The 16,900-nt window shown below is 37.3% G+C and overlaps 1 protein-coding gene across 3 annotated transcripts in view; it reads left to right on the forward strand.

Moving 5' to 3' along the window:
- Chm (CHM Rab escort protein) overlaps positions 1-16,900 on the forward strand; it is a 167,026-nt gene that overhangs the window by 46,351 nt on the left and 103,775 nt on the right. For 2 of the 3 annotated variants that reach the window (XM_027433011.2, XM_027433010.2), the window contains 2 exons: positions 13,802-13,874; positions 15,146-15,270. In XM_027433011.2, coding sequence (XP_027288812.1) covers positions 13,802-13,874; positions 15,146-15,270 — 198 coding nt within the window. Of the gene's footprint in view, positions 1-3,485; positions 3,656-13,801; positions 13,875-15,145; positions 15,271-16,900 lie in introns of all 3 variants that reach the window. The other variant, XM_035449785.1, reaches the window with a different exon arrangement.

Genomic DNA, 16,900 nt, shown 5'->3' on the forward strand with positions numbered 1-16,900 from the left:
ATACCAGGGAAATGCTCTCCCGGTTTTTGAGTGATTATACCAGGGAAATGCTCTCCCGGTTTTTGAGTATACCAGGGGAATGCTCTCCCGGTTGATGAGTATACCAGGGGAATGCTCTCCCGGCTTTTGAGTTACCAGGGAAATGCTGTCCCGGTTGATGAGTATACCAGGGGAATGCTCTCCCGGCTTTTGAGTATACCAGGGAAATGCTGTCCCGGTTGATGAGTATACCAGGGAAATGCTGTCCCGGTTGATGAGTATACCAGGGAAATGCTCTCTCGGTTGATGAGTATACCAGGGAAATGCTCTCCCGGTTGATGAGTATACCAGGGACATGCTCTCCCGGTTGATGAGTATTTCAGGGGAATAACCTCACGGTTGATGAGTATACCAGGGAAATGCTTTCCCGGTTTTTGAGTATACCAGGGGAATAATCTCCCGGTTGATGAGTATACCAGGGAAATGCTCTCCCGGTTATTGAGTATACCAGGGGAATGCTCTCCCGGCTTTTGAGTATACCAGGGGAATGCTCTCCCGGTTTTTGAATATACTAGGGGAATGCTCTCCCGGTTTTTGAGTATACCAGGGGAATGCTCTCCCGGTTTTTGAGTATACCAGGGGAATGCTCTCCCGGTTTTTGAGTATACCTGCTCTCCCCCGAATGCTCTCCCGGTTTGAGTATACCAGGGGAATGCTCTCCCCCGGCTCTCCCGGTTGATGAGTATACCAGGGATATGCTCTCCCGGTTGATGAGTATACCAGGGGAATGCTCTCCCGGTTGATGAGTATACCAGGGGAATGCTCTCCCGGTTGATGAGTATACCAGATGAGTATACCAGGGAATGCTCTCCCGGTTGATGAGTATACCAGGGATATGCTCTCCCGGTTGATGAGTATACCAGGGATATGCTCTCCCGGTTGATGAGTATACCAGGGATATGCTCTCCCGGTTGATGAGTATACCAGGGAAATGCTCTCCCGGTTGATGAGTATACCAGGGATATGCTCTCCCGGTTGATGGGTATACCAGGGATATGCTCTCCCGGTTGATGGGTATACCAGGGAAATGCTCTCCCGGTTGATGAGTATACCAGGGAAATGCTCTCCCGGTTGATGAGTATACCAGGGGAATGCTCTCCCGGTTTTTGAGTATACCAGGTAAATGCTCTCCCGGTTTTTGAGTGAGTATACCAGGGAAATGCTCTCCCGGTTTTTGAGTGAGTATACCAGGGGAATGCTCTCCCGGTTGATGAGTATACCAGGGGAATGCTCTCCCTGTTGATGAGTATACCAGGGGAATGCTCTCCCGGTTGATGAGTATACCAGGGGAATGCTCTCCCGGTTGATGAGTATACCAGGGGAATGCTCTCCCGGTTGATGAGTATACCAGGGGAATGCTCTCCCGGTTGATGAGTATACCAGGGGAATGCTCTCCCGGTTGATGAGTATACCAGGGGAATGCTCTCCCGGTTGATGAGTATACCAGGGGAATGCTCTCCCGGTTGATGAGTATACCAGGGGAATGCTCTCCCGGTTGATGAGTATACCAGGGGAATGCTCTCCCGGTTGATGAGTATACCAGGGGAATGCTCTCCCGGCTTTTGAGTATACCAGGGGAATGCTCTCCCGGCTTTTGAGTATACCAGGGAAATGCTCTCCCGGCTTTTGAGTATACCAGGGAAATGCTCTCCCGGCTTTTGAGTATACCAGGGAAATGCTCTCCCGGCTTTTGAGTATACCAGGGAAATGCTCTCCCGGTTTTTGAGTATACCAGGGAAATGCTCTCCCGGTTTTTGAGTATACCAGGGAAATGCTCTCCCGGTTTTTGAGTATACCAGGGAAATGCTCTCCCGGTTGATGATTATTCCAGGGAAATGCTCTCCCGGTTTTTGAGTGTACCAGGGAAATGCTCTCCCGGTTTATGAGTATACCAGGGAAATGCACTCCTTGTTGATGAGTATACCAGGGAAATGCTCTCCTTGTTGATGAGTATACCAGGGAAATGCTCTCCTTGTTGATGAGTATACCAGGGAAATGCTCTCCTTGTTGATGAGTATACCAGGGAAATGCTCTCCTTGTTGATGAGTATACCAGGGAAATGCTCTCCTTGTTGATGAGTATACCAGGGAAATGCTCTCCTTGTTGATGTGTATACCAGGGAAATGCTTTTCCAGTTGAGGTGTATTACCAGACCCATTTGATTTCTAGACTACATGTAAAATAGTATACCTCTGTTCAATATTTATACCTTCCCATGTTCTCTCCCTCTTCCTCTCTCCCTCTCTCCTCTCTCTTGCTCTCTCTTGCTCTCTCTCTCCCTCTTGCTCTCTCTCATGTGCTCTCTCTCCCTCTCCCTCTAGTTCTCCTTTCCCTCTCCCAGTGTGTATGCATGCTTGAATGTATGCTCGTGAACAAGCTCAAATGTTCTTCCTTAGGATCCATCTGCCCCTTTTTATTTTTCAAGATAGGGCCTCTTGCTGGCCTGTGCTTGCTAAATAGCCTCTGCTGGCTGACTGACCTGCCCCAGGGATCCACCTGCCGACTGCCTTCCAAGTGTAGGATTACAGGATGGTAATGCCATGCCTGCCTGTTTTCTGTGGGTTCTATGGATCATATTCAGATCCTTTCGCATTCAAGGCAAACATTTTTACTGAATGATGTCTCTTACCAGCCTTTCCCATGCTTTAAATATTTTAAAAAAGTTATGCTTAAGGCGAAACAAAGTTTACTATCTTAACAATGCTTAGATACACAGTTCAGTTGTGTTATGTATATTCACATTGTTGAACCATAAATATCCAAAACTCTTGATCTTGTAAAACTGGAATTTTACATACTTAACAATAACTGTGCCACAATCAAATTTTTAGGAGCTAAAATTCTAATTTTTGTTACCATGAATGTGGGTATTTATACACCTCATAGAAGCAAATCAAAGAATTTGTCTCTTTATGATTAGTTTATCTCACTTAGCTCAATATCTTCAGGTTTCATCTGTATCGTCATATGTTATGGTATATCTTCCCTTTATAACTGAATAATAATCCATGCTGTATTCATTGTTAGATATCTTGGCTACTTAAATTTTTTGGCTATTGTGAATAATGCTTCTAGAAATATGTGATAGCAAATATTTGTTTTTAGTTCTGAGTTTAATTCTTTTGTATAAATACCCAGAAATGGGATTGGGAGATGACATGGTACTTTAACATTTTTTTTTACAAACTGTAGTCAGGACATATGTGAGAAAAAAATCTGTTCTCGTAAAGGTGGGGTGGGAGAAGGCAATAGTATTAGTAACCTGCCTTTTAAATATTTTTGGGAGATGTTTTTCATTGAATAATGATTTATTTAATGTCTGCAGATAGTATGTGGATGTTGATGATACAAAGAGAACTTAAAGTTCAACACATGCATATGTAAAATACAAAATGTCAAATCAACTTTTTGGCTGACAACTTCTTCTCATCTCCTCCCCAAATCAGAAGGGCTCCCAAGTGCATGGATGCTGGTGTGACCCATCACACTCAAAATTGATACCTGTCCAACCTCAACATTTGCATCAAAGTCTGCATTCAACCATTTCAGATTGACAGGCAAAGCACCTGAGGACTGAAGGGCATCCCTGGGGAAGAGGCATGCTGTTATCTCTCTTGTAAATAAGGGAATTGACATGATTAGCTTTCATGTGTGTTGTTTTGAGTATGGATTTCCCCTGTTATTCTCTAGGTGTTTTTCAAAGTAATTCAGTGTATACTTACAAAAATCAGAATTTCAATTTTCACCTGCTTTTGTGCTACTTATCACTTTAAAAAGAAATAGATTTTGTGATTCACAAAAGCAATGTAGACACTATCATTTAATTTAAACTTGGAGTTGCTTATGTAAGGTTCAAATATAAGAAGAGAAGTTCATATTTGATTCTAATATACCTGTACCAATAACTGTTTGTCTATGTGGTCTGGTCAGACTTCTTTCTTATTTAGATTATTTTGGTTCTATCAGTGTTTCTCCTGTAATCCTACTTTACATGAAAGAGAGGGATTAAATTCTCCTTTGAAAATGATGTCGTCACCTCACTGGATTAATTTATAGAAGGCTATGGATTTGTTAGTAGAGGCAGGTTTTGTTGCTTAGTAAAGTTTCACTTCATTGAATCACTTCAGAAATTGCATTTGCAATTGTCTGTCAAATCAATTTTGTGGTTATTTTTCTGCCCTGGAAATAAATTGTACACAAGCAGAGTTCAATGAAATGATGCCTTACTTCTCTAATGAAAGAACAAAAGTACTCTAGATGTTCAGTGATTATTCACTCATAAAAAGGAAACCAATATTGATTCAACAACTACTCCTACTGTGACTTTCTTTTTAGTAGCTTTTTAGTGGAAATTAAGGTTAGGTTGTCTGCTTTTGTGCTCCCATCCCTAATGTAGAGGCTATCTCCAATTGACAACCATACACAAAGGAAAAATTAGTTTCTTCAACAGAGTCTCACTGCGTATACAAATACATTCTAAGGACAGACCCCATGCCCAGCTGTAGATGGTAAACACAACTGAACTAATTGGTACTTTTGGAATTGTTTTTCCCCCTCATATATATATATATATAATATATATATATGTATGTATGTATGTATGTATGTATGTATGTATGTATGTATGTATGTTTCTGATTTTGTGTCTATGTAGGATTTCTTTGTGTATGAATGTGTGTGCGTGTGTCTGTATCTATGTTTTTCTTGTGTTCTTTCTTTGGCTTCTTTTCCTGTTCATTTGTTATGTCCTGTGCTTTTTGTCCTATGTGGATTTGTTTGTTTTTATTTTATTTTACTATTTTTCTTAAAGATGCCTATTTGTTTTCAAATGAGAAAGTAAGAAAGTGTATGGATTTGTGTAGGTAAGAAGGTGGGTATGATCTGGGGATGGCGCTGGGAGGAAGAGAAACAACAATCAATATATTTTATGGAAAAAAAATCTATTTTCAAGATTGATAGGGAGATAGATAAATAAGTAAAACAGGAGGTGATTATAATGTGCTGCCAAGGTTGCAAACCACTTCCTTATAAATGGCTACTCAAACAAGATTGATCATATTAGTTTCTTTCCATCTTTAGTATAAGTTAGATAATATAGAAAAATGTGTTTTTCCTTTACCACAATATTCAGATCTGTGATTAAGTTAGCACAACGTGATATATTTTGTAGGCTTTGTGTATAATACTATACCACAATGGGTTAGGAAAATAGAGAAAACTTTACTTCATTATGAATAAAAGTATCATTTATAGAAAAGTTATAAAATTGTCCTTGTCACCAAGATTGAGAAAATCAAATCGGGCAATCAGTTGCTGCCATATTACTTGCCTTCTCTTCTGTATGTTGTTTTGTTTTAATTGTTATAGTTTTTAATTGCTGTTCAGACATGGTCTCATGTAACATAGGCTGGTCTGGAACTCTTTGAGGATAGCATTGAACTCTTGATCATCCTGCTTCTTTCTAGGGTTAGAGCCTTCTTAGTGCTATATATTCCAGTTGCCACAATCACTATTGTCCCCTTTGTTGAAGACAGATTTTATAATGTACATGATACTGATTTGTGAAAGAAAGTGATTTTCATTTGCTTTTGATGACCTCTAATAGTTATAATATATATTATTAGACACAGTACAACACTAATAGCTATTGCCCAATTCTTTGGTTATATTGTAAATACCCCATAAATGTTATTTAATACTTACTAGATTTCTCTGAAAGAAATATGCTTTTTGTCCTTTGTGCAGACAAGGAAACAGACTCGGATCTGAAGTAAATTATATAATGCCCCTTTCATGTAACAGGGAAGAACCAGGTTTTATATGTAGGCCCATTTGATACCAACACCTGTGCAAATTTCTTTTTGATTGTTATGTAATAGACAAAAATTCATCTTCATTGATGGTCAAGAGACATGATACAGGTTCTGACTCTCAACATGACTGATGTTTTCTTTGCCTGTAAAATTAGACCAATGTGCAAGTTACTAAGAGCTCCTGTGAGGGTCCAGTGGGTTATACATGAAAATCTGAGTTGCGGTTAGAAATGTATGAAGATTATATGTAGCAGGTACAACCAAACCTTTTTCTTTGGACTACTTATATGTTTAGGCTCTATTTTGGAGGGTAGTATAGGAAAACAAGAAAAAAAAATCACTCAAACAATTTATGAATTTGTGTGATCTTGAAAAAAAATGCCATTTTATCTTTTGGTCACTGAAATTCCCACCACAGTAGCTTCATTTACAATTGATAATTATTGCATAAGGAAAAATTTAGTCCCAACTAATTGAAACAGAGGCTGGATTGATTAAGACAGATCTTTGTAGAAACAAAACATCAGCTTCGTCTAGATGTTGCTAACCTTGACTTGTTTTTCTGAGTGAGTTTTAATTTAGGACAGTTTTTACATCAGCCAGAAAACTATAAGTGAAAGTAATTGAATGTACATATATGTACTTTTAAAACATAAATCAGTTTTCCCCAACCTCTACCATTGTACCATTCATGACCCTTTCTATTTTGAAAGGAAAGTCAAGATTCAATTTTGATTTTTGCTCTTGATTTATTTTTAATTGTATTAGAATTACATCGCTTATGTTCCTCCCTTTCTCCCTTCCAACCCCTTCTAACTACTCTCCTTAAAGTCCTCCTATGTTGCCTCCACTCTCTTGTTGATAGTCTCTTTTTCTTTTGATTAGTGTTGTTACATAAGTATAAACATGTATGTACACAAATGCACAGATATATAAATATCACCTAAGTCATTTTGTTGTTGTTGTTGTTGTTGTTGTTGTTGTTGTTGGTGGTGGTGGTGGTGGTGTGTGTGTGTGTGTGTGTGTGTGTGTGTGTGTGTGTGGTTTCAGGGACAGCAACTCTGCACTGGATAATCATGTAATGGGGCTCACTTCCTTTTTTTTTTTTTTTTTACACTTTTATGTATCCTTTTTGTTTTTGTTGGTTTGCTTTTACTTTGAAGTGGGTACTGTTCTTGGCCATTGCTTAGGAGTTTAAAGAATATCAGTCAGCTCCCTAACTGGAAATATAATGACATACAGTGTAAACAGCAAATCTTTTAACTTGTTCCTGTTGCTGCATGCTGTGATTTGAATGAGAAATCTCCCCATAGGCTTATGTAATTGAACACTTGATCCCCAGCTAATGTTGCTGTTTGGGGAAGGTTATAAAACCATAAGGATGTGGAGCCTTGTTGGAGAAAGGATGTCACTGGGGCAGGCTTTGAGGATTTATAGTTTCACTGTACTTCCTTTTATCCTGCTGTGCTTTATGCTTCCTGTATGCAAATGCAGCATTCGGAGCTCCAGTGGCTCAATAGGTTAGCTCAAGGTACTTATACATCAAATGCAGCATGATCTCTTTCCTTCTGCTCTTGTTGCCATGTGTTCCCTGCTATTACAGATTCCATTCCCCAGGAACTTCTGGAACTGTAAGCCAAAATAAATCCTTTCTCCTCCAAGTTGCTTTTGGTCATAGTCTTTTATTACAGCAACAGAAATATATATATATATATATATAATATATATATATATATATATATATTCAAATTCTTTGTTTCAGTAAAGAAAAAGATTTGATTTACCTTACTAAGACAAGGAGGGACAAGGAGGGGTTCAATGTAAGTAGTGGAAGACATCCTCAAGTAGAGGATAGGGAAACCAGAAGAGGAAGTAAGCACATAATTTTTTTTTTTTTTTTTTGCAGGAAGCATATCTCTGTATAGCCCTGGACAACTTGGAACTCACTCACACTGTAGACCAGGCTGGCCTTGACTCTCAAGAGATTCCCCTGCCTCTGATTCCTGAGTGATGGGATTAAAGATGTACACCACAACCACCTGGTAGCACATAATCTTTTGATGTGCAGTTTCTATCCTCAGCTGTAACCACCTTATTTTTTTCTGGTTTTTATTCTTCAAATTGTCTGTAAATCCAACAAAGTTTGACTGGCACCAAACTGTGTTAGTTGGTAGCAGAAAGAGCTCTGGGGATTGTTATATATTGTTCTATGTTTATCTTTTGTATCAGGTAAAAGATTGTGATCATGATAACTGTGTGCCAAACAGTGTTTTAAATACATGTGTTATGGATGTGGACAATGAGATATTAAAGAATAATCTGTGTACGGGGGTAACTGAGTTTTACAGCTGGTAAGAAAGGAACAGCCTGGATTTGAACCTCCCTCTGTCAGGTCCCAAAGGCCCTAACTGATATCAGTGTATTTATTATTAGTAAAGATTTCCTTATTTTGCAAGTACAACTATTGCTAAATGCATCACATAACCCAGTAACTGTCCTTATTCTTAAGTTTCTCTGAGTCTTATTAGAATAATCATCCATGCACTCTAATTATAGGACATTGTGGCACACAGTTCTTTTGGTGACTTTTCTGTTGGAGCACTGGAGGCTGCACAGAAGAGTGATGATGGATTTGGGAATTCTGAATGTGTTGGCCAGTACCATTATTAGTTTTGTGATGAACTAAAATTATGGCAGAGTATAGGCAGCCTATTACAAATAAGAGAGACATGCAGGCACTTGGCTCAGTTAGGCAATGTTGAAAATGAGTTTGTGGCTGGTGCATATAGAAAAGTGATAAGATGATACAGTTAATGCAGATTGGCTACCCTAATTGTCATCAGTGAGGCTATACCCAGCCAAACATTAGGCTGAGCTCTGGGAATCCTACTGAAGAGAGAGAAGAAGGATTGTAGGAGCCAGAGTAGTCTAGGACATCACAAGAAAACCCACAGGGGGGCTGGAGAGATGGCTCAGAGATTAAGAGCATTGGTTGCTTTTCCAGAGGTCCTGAGTTCAATACTCAGTCACCACATGGTGGCTCACAACCGTCTATAATGAGATCTTGTGCCCTCTTCTGGTGCTTAGGCATACATGCAGGCAGAACATTGTATAGGTAATAAATTAAGTAAATCTTAAAAAAAAAATGTTTAATAATAATTAAAAACAAGAAAACCCACAGAGTCAACTAACCTGGGCTCATATGAGCTCAGAGTCTGAACCTACAGCTAGGGAGCATGCATAGAACTGACCTAGGTCCTTTACATACATGTTCCAGTTGTATAGCTTGGTCTGCTTGTGTGGGTACTAACAGTGGGGGCAGGGGCGGTCCCTGACACTTTGGCTGGCTTTAGGACCGTATTCCTCAGTTTGCTATGTATTCATCAGTCTGCCTTATTGCCTAAATAACTTGGATTAGGTGGACTTATATGGAATAACTAATGACTGCAAATGTAAGAAAAATTTCTCACTAAGCATTATGACTGGAAAAGTAACCTGGTTATTTCTTTCTACAAGATTAACTTGACTTTTAAAGGAACCTCCTATAGCTTCACTGGACTCATTTAGTAACATTATAACATGTCATAATGATAAATACATGCTTTTTCTTTTGCTACTTAAAACACCACAATGAAGAAAGGGCCTGATCGTCTTCTCTAATATTAGAATTGTATCTGCAGATTCTATCATGGAAGCCCAATCTAATTGTCTAAGAATGTAGGGCATAGTGGAAGGACTACAGCTTTCTTCTGTAGCACATGTTTTGAACTTTTGCTAAATGAAACTTTGTGTAGGGTAATCCAGTATATAGTCTATGTCCTAGAATTACGGCCTACTGTTTGTTAACAAGATGATAGTGGCATATCATTACTGTAGTATTCCAACAAAATTAAATACAACTGACCATTTTTTGTTTTTGTTTTTTTATGAGCTTGACATACTGCCTAATGCACTAGAGAGGCAGGCTTGATCCACTGTTTAATTTAAATGGCATATTATACTCATTTCTAACTGGCAAACCAATACTAGTAGATATGGCAATAATTATTTTCTTTTTCCTACTTGTTTGTTCTGAATTTGAGAGATACAATGAAATTTCAGGTCCTAGAAATGACCAGTCCCCCCAGTTGTGACATTAGAATAGACAGGGTGTTGAGGTTATTATACTGTTTTTATTAAGCAAAGAAAAACTAAGACTTTATACTATCTGGAGTTTGTAAACAGATACCATTGCTTTTTACTAGGGTTTTCTTATGCTTGTAATTTTAAAGATGTGAAACCCATAGATTATAGATTATAGTAGGTGGTATTTAGCAGGCAGAGGTTAAGCTTTGGGTTTGCTAAGCCCTGAGCTCATGTTACAAATATACTACTTCTTACCTGAATTAATTAGACAGGGTACATAAAGCTTAAATGAAAAAGTGAATATAAAATGCCAAGCTCAATGCAGGTAGTTTTCTTTCCCCTTAATATGAATTCAGCTAATATTTCTCAAATTTTGCTTTGCTAAACCTTTCACTCAATATCTCCTCTCAAAAATGTGCTCATTAGTCACCTAGTGTGAAATACTACATAGTGCTATATTCTCTCTTGGAAAGCTCCAGCATTCATTGTAATAGTTCATGATGTTGACAAGCCATGACACTAGAAAACCATTTCTAGTGTCAGAAGTTAACAAACTTTTTAAAACCTAGTGTTTTCCATTATTATTTTGTCATTATACCCCCCCCCAACTATTAACATGGATTCATTTTGGAGAAGGGGAATTTAGGCTTAGAGGCAAGCTCTATCTCAATATACAGCTACTGTTATCTTGAGGACTAACTAATTCTTTCTAGTCTAAAAGTTACAAATTTGTGTGTTGGCATGTTCAGGATTAGCATTTGGGAGAACTGAGTTTGAACATTAGTTCTATCATTAGAAACTGTCCTGCCTTGACTGGTAGCAAGTCTCATTAGGCTCACTTATAACATGAAACACTTGGTACCCCCCCCTCTGTCTCTCTGTCTCTCTGTCTCTCTGTCTCTCTGTCTCTCTCTCTCTCTCTCTCTCTCTCTCTCTCTCTCTCTCACACACACACACACACACACACACACACACACACACACACACACACATACATACACACACACACTGATGGAAATCCAAGAGAAGATATTTCTGAAAACAAACTTGGAAATATAAAATGCTGGCAAAGGAAAATGCTATTAATATTGCCCTAGGAAAAATAATTGTAAGATATTGGGACATAGAAAAGTATTAGTATTATTAGAACTTAGTTCGGTCTGTTCTCTTTCTCACTGAGCAATCCTATACCCTATTCCTACTTGTCTGAATGTATTTTCAAGTATGGGTTTCTTAAGGAAAATGATTCCCAGCTGAATGTGCTTGAATGTCAGTAGCTCTGTCTTTTGTAAGTGTTTTGGGACTTGTTTATATAAGCTGTTTCACAATACAGTATGTAATATAGCATCTTGTATCTGCCCCTGCTGCTGAATAGTTAGTAAAGAATTATAATTATGATGCCAAAAAAAGAAAGAGGGCTTTGTTTTAGACCCTAACTAAAATATTTAATGCTCGTCCTCTCTACTTGTCATTTGTTTTCTGTTGGATAAAATTAGGCAAAGTGATATAAACACTATGGAAAGTGTAAGAAATATTTAAAATTACTGTGTCAGTAGTGTTTGCTTATTTATTGATTTGTGTTAATTGATACAATTGATGAGATCATTTCTTCATTGTATCTGGAAAAACTTAGGTAGCATTTGGAGTAGGTTATATAAAACTATAGAAAAATAAAACCACATTTTGTACAGTTTTAAGAACAGGATTGTCTTAAAGTAAAAGAAAAAAGCCTCATAATTTTTTTTTCTCTAAAGACTTTAGGATACTTAATTATCATTGGACATTAGAGGGCTTTAGAGTCTAGTTTTATGTTTCCTGGTTTTATATCATGAATACTTATTTTCTTTTTTCCCAGAGACTCTCTGTTTCATGTTCAGAAACTGACCATGACAGCAGAAATGTGCTTCTTTTTAGTCAAATGCTTCTTTTCCTTGATGTGCAGAGGCAGTGATGGCACAAAGTTGGCAGACAATGCGCCATACCATTTTTTCCCCTTAGATTTCTCTCATTTTCACTTTGTCTTCACATCCTGTTTCTGAGGTTTACAAATCAAAACTAGTAACCTAGTTTTATTTCCCCCTGTAGAATCAGTTTTAAACATAATGGAAAATCATTTTATAGATTGGATTTAAATGTCACAGTTCTAAAGCCATATCTTTAAAGATAAAACATTTTATTACTTTAATTTCTATCATCTATATTGTAATTTGTTCCACAGATTATTTTGGAATGTCATATTGATTTTTTTTTTCTTGATAGTGATACTGGATGTCTTTGTTTAAGGGGTGTCATATTTAAAGCCATTGAGATATCAGAGTGAGTTTAGTCAGCATCTTTTGTTTTCATAGTGAGTTTACTAATAATTGTCTCGCCATCTTTTGTCAGAAGGGCCACAGTAATGAAAACCATGTTTCACCTTTATATACATAATTGGATGAGATCACCAGATGTTTATGTTAGCAACAAATCAACAGGAAAAGTAGAAAATGGGCGCTTCATGGAAAAATACTAGGGACAATTAGCTCTGTCAAACACCATATGACCAAGTGCAGGGGAAAAAAATAGGTTTAGACCAGGAACTGACCTCAAGTCACTTAATAGTGGAAAGAAACACCAGAATGGCTCTTCTTACAGTTTTCTTAGGCCTTTCATAATTAGGTGAAATACCTTGGAAATTGACACATTGTGGTCGGTATTCAAAAACAGATTATTTCTGTTTTTCCTACATTTTATGGTGATAATTTTCAAGTGTACAGAAAACTTGAAAAAAAAAAACCCCACCGTATTGTGATCACCTATGATTTAACTGCATAGGTTTATAGTTGCCATTTGGATGTAGTTTCTATATATCATGTAACCATCCACAGTCATTGTGGATCCATGAATCTTTTAGTCTTACTGATTTGTACACATCAGTAATTTCTGTCACTCAGGGCATTAGCATAGATATTACTAGTAAACACATAATAGTGTCTCTTCTCAAAGATAAATTGTCTATATTGTGAAATGTACAGATTTTTATACCATTTAAATATTTTCTTAAATATTATATGCATTTATTTAATCAAAAACTTATCACTCCCTTTCTGCGGCAACAGCTCTCTTTTTTTTTTTAGTCATAGATTAATTTAGCTTGTTCTTGACTGTCCCACTAATGGAATTATGCAGTATATACTCTTTGTGGCTTAGGCTTGCATTCAGAGTCAAAGCTTTAAGACTGATCTATGTCCTTGTTTGTGTCACTATTTTATCTTTTTACATTGCTAAAAAGTGTAAATCTTGTGGATACAGCATAGCTTGTTTACACATTTTCATGTTGAAGATATCACTTTGGGTCTTTAATGTGATGAAAAGATTTTTTTTTATAAAAATATGCTGTTCTCCTGTGTGATCACTTTGGAATACAATTGCTGGATCATTGAGTAATTGTATCTTTTTTATGAAGCTGCAATTTATTTTTGAAAGTTTATCAACTTACACATACCGTCCCGTCAATGCCCAGCGTTGTGACTCTTTAGCTATTCTGGTGGATCAATATCGGAACTGAGGATTTGAAACTGAATTTCCCACTGATCACTGAAGAAAACTCTGTTGAAGACAAAGAATTTTTAAACTGGTATAGCAGGAAAAGTTGCCTTTGAGATCTGAGAATAGCCATTTGCTTACACTTATTATTTTCTCTTATTTCAACAGCCCAATTATTGTGCTTTGGAACACTTAGGACAGTAATATTGGAAAATGGTATGAGTTTAAACGTCAGGCATGGCTTAGGTTATAAAGATCAGTGACATGATTTTCATGTTCTTTGTATTTCATTGTTTCAGACGAAGCTACTATGGAGGAAACTGGGCCAGTTTCAGCTTTTCAGGACTGTTGTCCTGGCTAAAGGAATACCAGGTAAAATTCTTGTCTGATATTGCAAGTCACTAGGTTGCTCCTTGTGTCCACTTATTGAGGAGATGTTTTCTTTTTTTGTCATGTGAGATAGATACCTTGTTTTCATTCTCTTACTTGGCAGAAACACACACAATTACCTTTTTAGCTAATGATATATATATATAACATTATATATACACATATATTCATATATATGATTTTCCTTTGAAGCATTTACAGAAATTTTAGTAGACATTGGGAAATCTCACCTATTATTAGTTGTTCTTTGTATTACTATATAAGAAGAAAAACAATGTACTATCAGTTATTTGAAGAAAGAAATTTAATTTGGAATATTCTCTGGCTTGTATGTTTATTTCTGTCATGTGCCAGAGGCAGTTAAAGGAAAAAGAAAGAAAAATATTGAAGTTCAGAAATTGTTTTTCCTATGGTAGCTTCTTGTTACTACAACTGTTGAATACCAATCATAAAGAAGAGTTTTAGAGATAAGTGGCTATGTGGTGTGGAGATTTAGTCACACTATATAGTTTACCATTTTTTATAAGACACATTTTGTATAGTTATGGGTATATGTGACTTGAATATAACTTATGCAGAGAATATCTTACATGCACTCAGACCATACTGTTTCTCAAATTAGTTGAGAAGGTTGGGAACATAGAATGATAATATTCTAGGAATCTATATTCAGCTAGTTAAAAATTAATACATACTTATAAAATTCCATTACTCTACTGAGCATGGTACTTGCTTTCATTGATTTAATGGAGTATATCAGCAGTAGCTCTCCTGAGGACAAAAACATGGGTGATAAAGCCACAGTGATATTATAGTTTAAATATCATTGCATAAAAATGAGTGTGTCCCACTGGACAACATGCAGAGACTGAGAGACTTTGAAATGCTTATCCCTAAATGGAATGCCTATATATCACATCATATCCCATCCATCAAAACCCAGGGATCTATACAGACGATGGAACAGAGGAGTATAAGAGCCAGAGGTGGTGGATGACTTGAAGGAAGCAGCATTTTCCTAACACAACGGGACCTCATAGACCTGTATACCAAAGCTAGCTTTTGGTAGATTTTATGTAGTTTTCCTCTGCCTTCTTTGAAGCTGGTACTCCATTAGAGTCAATTCAGTGACTCTGAAGCACTGACTTTTGTTGTGATAAAAATAAATACAGGAATTTAAGATGAGATACAATTTTTTTTTAAGCTCAGATCTTTCAATTTAGTGAAAATACCTTTTTCTGTGTTTTGTTTAGGAAAACAGTGATGTTGTGACTGAAAATTCATCATGGCAAGAACAAATACTTGAAAATGAGGAAGCTATTCTTCTTAGTAGCAAGGACAAAACAATTCAACATGTAGAAGTATTTTGTTATGCCAGGTATGAAAATTATTTACATAGCATTAAGTAAGAATAGCTCTTTGCTTCTTCACACTTCTTCAGGAAAATTGGTTAACAAGGATATTGCTGTAGTTAAATCGATACATTGGCTTTCCCATTTTTTTAGGTGTATCTTTTACTGTTCTCTAGTTTTGAAATAAGAACATCTAATAATGCCGTACATTTCATGTTATCTTTTTAAAAATCCCATTTTACAGTGGGGCTGTGCTGGTTAGTTTGTCAACTTCACACAAGCTCTGGCCCTCTGGGGAGGGGCAATTTCAACTGAGAAAATGCCACTAGGCCTGTATAAGCAAGCCTGCAGGGGCATTCTGCTGATTAATGATTGATATAAGAGGGACCAGCTCACTGGGACCAGTGCCACCCTTGGGCATTTGGTCCTGGATGGTATAAGGAAGCAGGCTGACAGCTCAGGTGATGGCCCAGATGTTAAAAGCACTTGCTGCTCTTGCAAAGGGCCCAGGTTTTATTTCTAACAACATGGTGGCTCACAACAATCTATAACTACTTCAAGGAGCTCAGGTGCCCTCTTCTTACTTCCTTGTACACCAGGCATGCACGTGGTATACATGCATACATGCAGGCAAAATACTCATATGCATAAAATAAAATAAATAGCCTTTTAAGAAAAAACACAGAATGTAGTCAAAAGGCATTGTTTTTACACTGCTATATATAAGTGTGGCCTAGCCACTATGGAAGTCAGTATGGATGCTTCTCAAATAAACTAGCAATAGATCTTCCATTTTTTTTTGAGACAGGGCTTCTCTGTGGCTTTGGAGGCTGTCCTGGAACTAGCTCTTGTAGACCAGGCTGGTCTCTAACTCACAGAGATCTGCCTGCCTCTGTCTCTGCCTCCCGAGTGCTGTGACTAAAGGTGTGCGCCATTACTACCCGGCTTAGATCTTCCATTTTTGAGTTAGGTTTGTTTTCTTGGCGTTCAATTGAATTTGTTGTGGATACTGGTCACTAATACTCTTGTCAGAAATATAGTTGGCAAAAGCTTTCTTCTACTTCATTTGACTGACAGTTTCCTTTGCTGTACACAGGCTGTTTAGCTTTGCACATTCCCATTACCCATTATGAGGGGCTGTTGTCTCCTACCCTATTGGTCCATGAGGTGGAAAGGTTGGAACCTTTTTTAGTGTTTGTCACTGTATCTTTTTATGCTGCTCTGCTCATGCTTCATCCTCCCAGAGTGATGTGATTACAAATGTATGAGGATTATTTTGTCAGAGTTTTATACTGAGTGCTGCTGCCCCTTTGAACATACTAAGCTTTTGCTATTCAAAGGTGCTTTCCTTTAAGTTATCTTTTGCAGTTAAATGACTGATTAATGAAAGGGAAGGAAAAGTACCTGCATTTGTTGGTTATTATATTTGTAGCTGTTTTATTCTTTTCCAAAGCCATGTGCATGATTTGTTACAAGTGGATAAACGGAAGTTCAGTGAGAGGTAGTTCTCATAGAACTGGGATTCCAAATCACAGTTTTCTAAGTCAGAAGCCTACGGTGTTTCCATTGTACCTCTTTTTGATTTTTTTTTTTTTTTTGTGAGAGAGGACTTTGCTAGACTGCCTAGCCTTGATCTTTGAACTCACGAGGACATAA

This window comes from Cricetulus griseus, chromosome X (genome assembly GCF_003668045.3).
Source record: "Cricetulus griseus strain 17A/GY chromosome X, alternate assembly CriGri-PICRH-1.0, whole genome shotgun sequence".
NCBI lineage: Eukaryota > Metazoa > Chordata > Mammalia > Rodentia > Cricetidae > Cricetulus > Cricetulus griseus.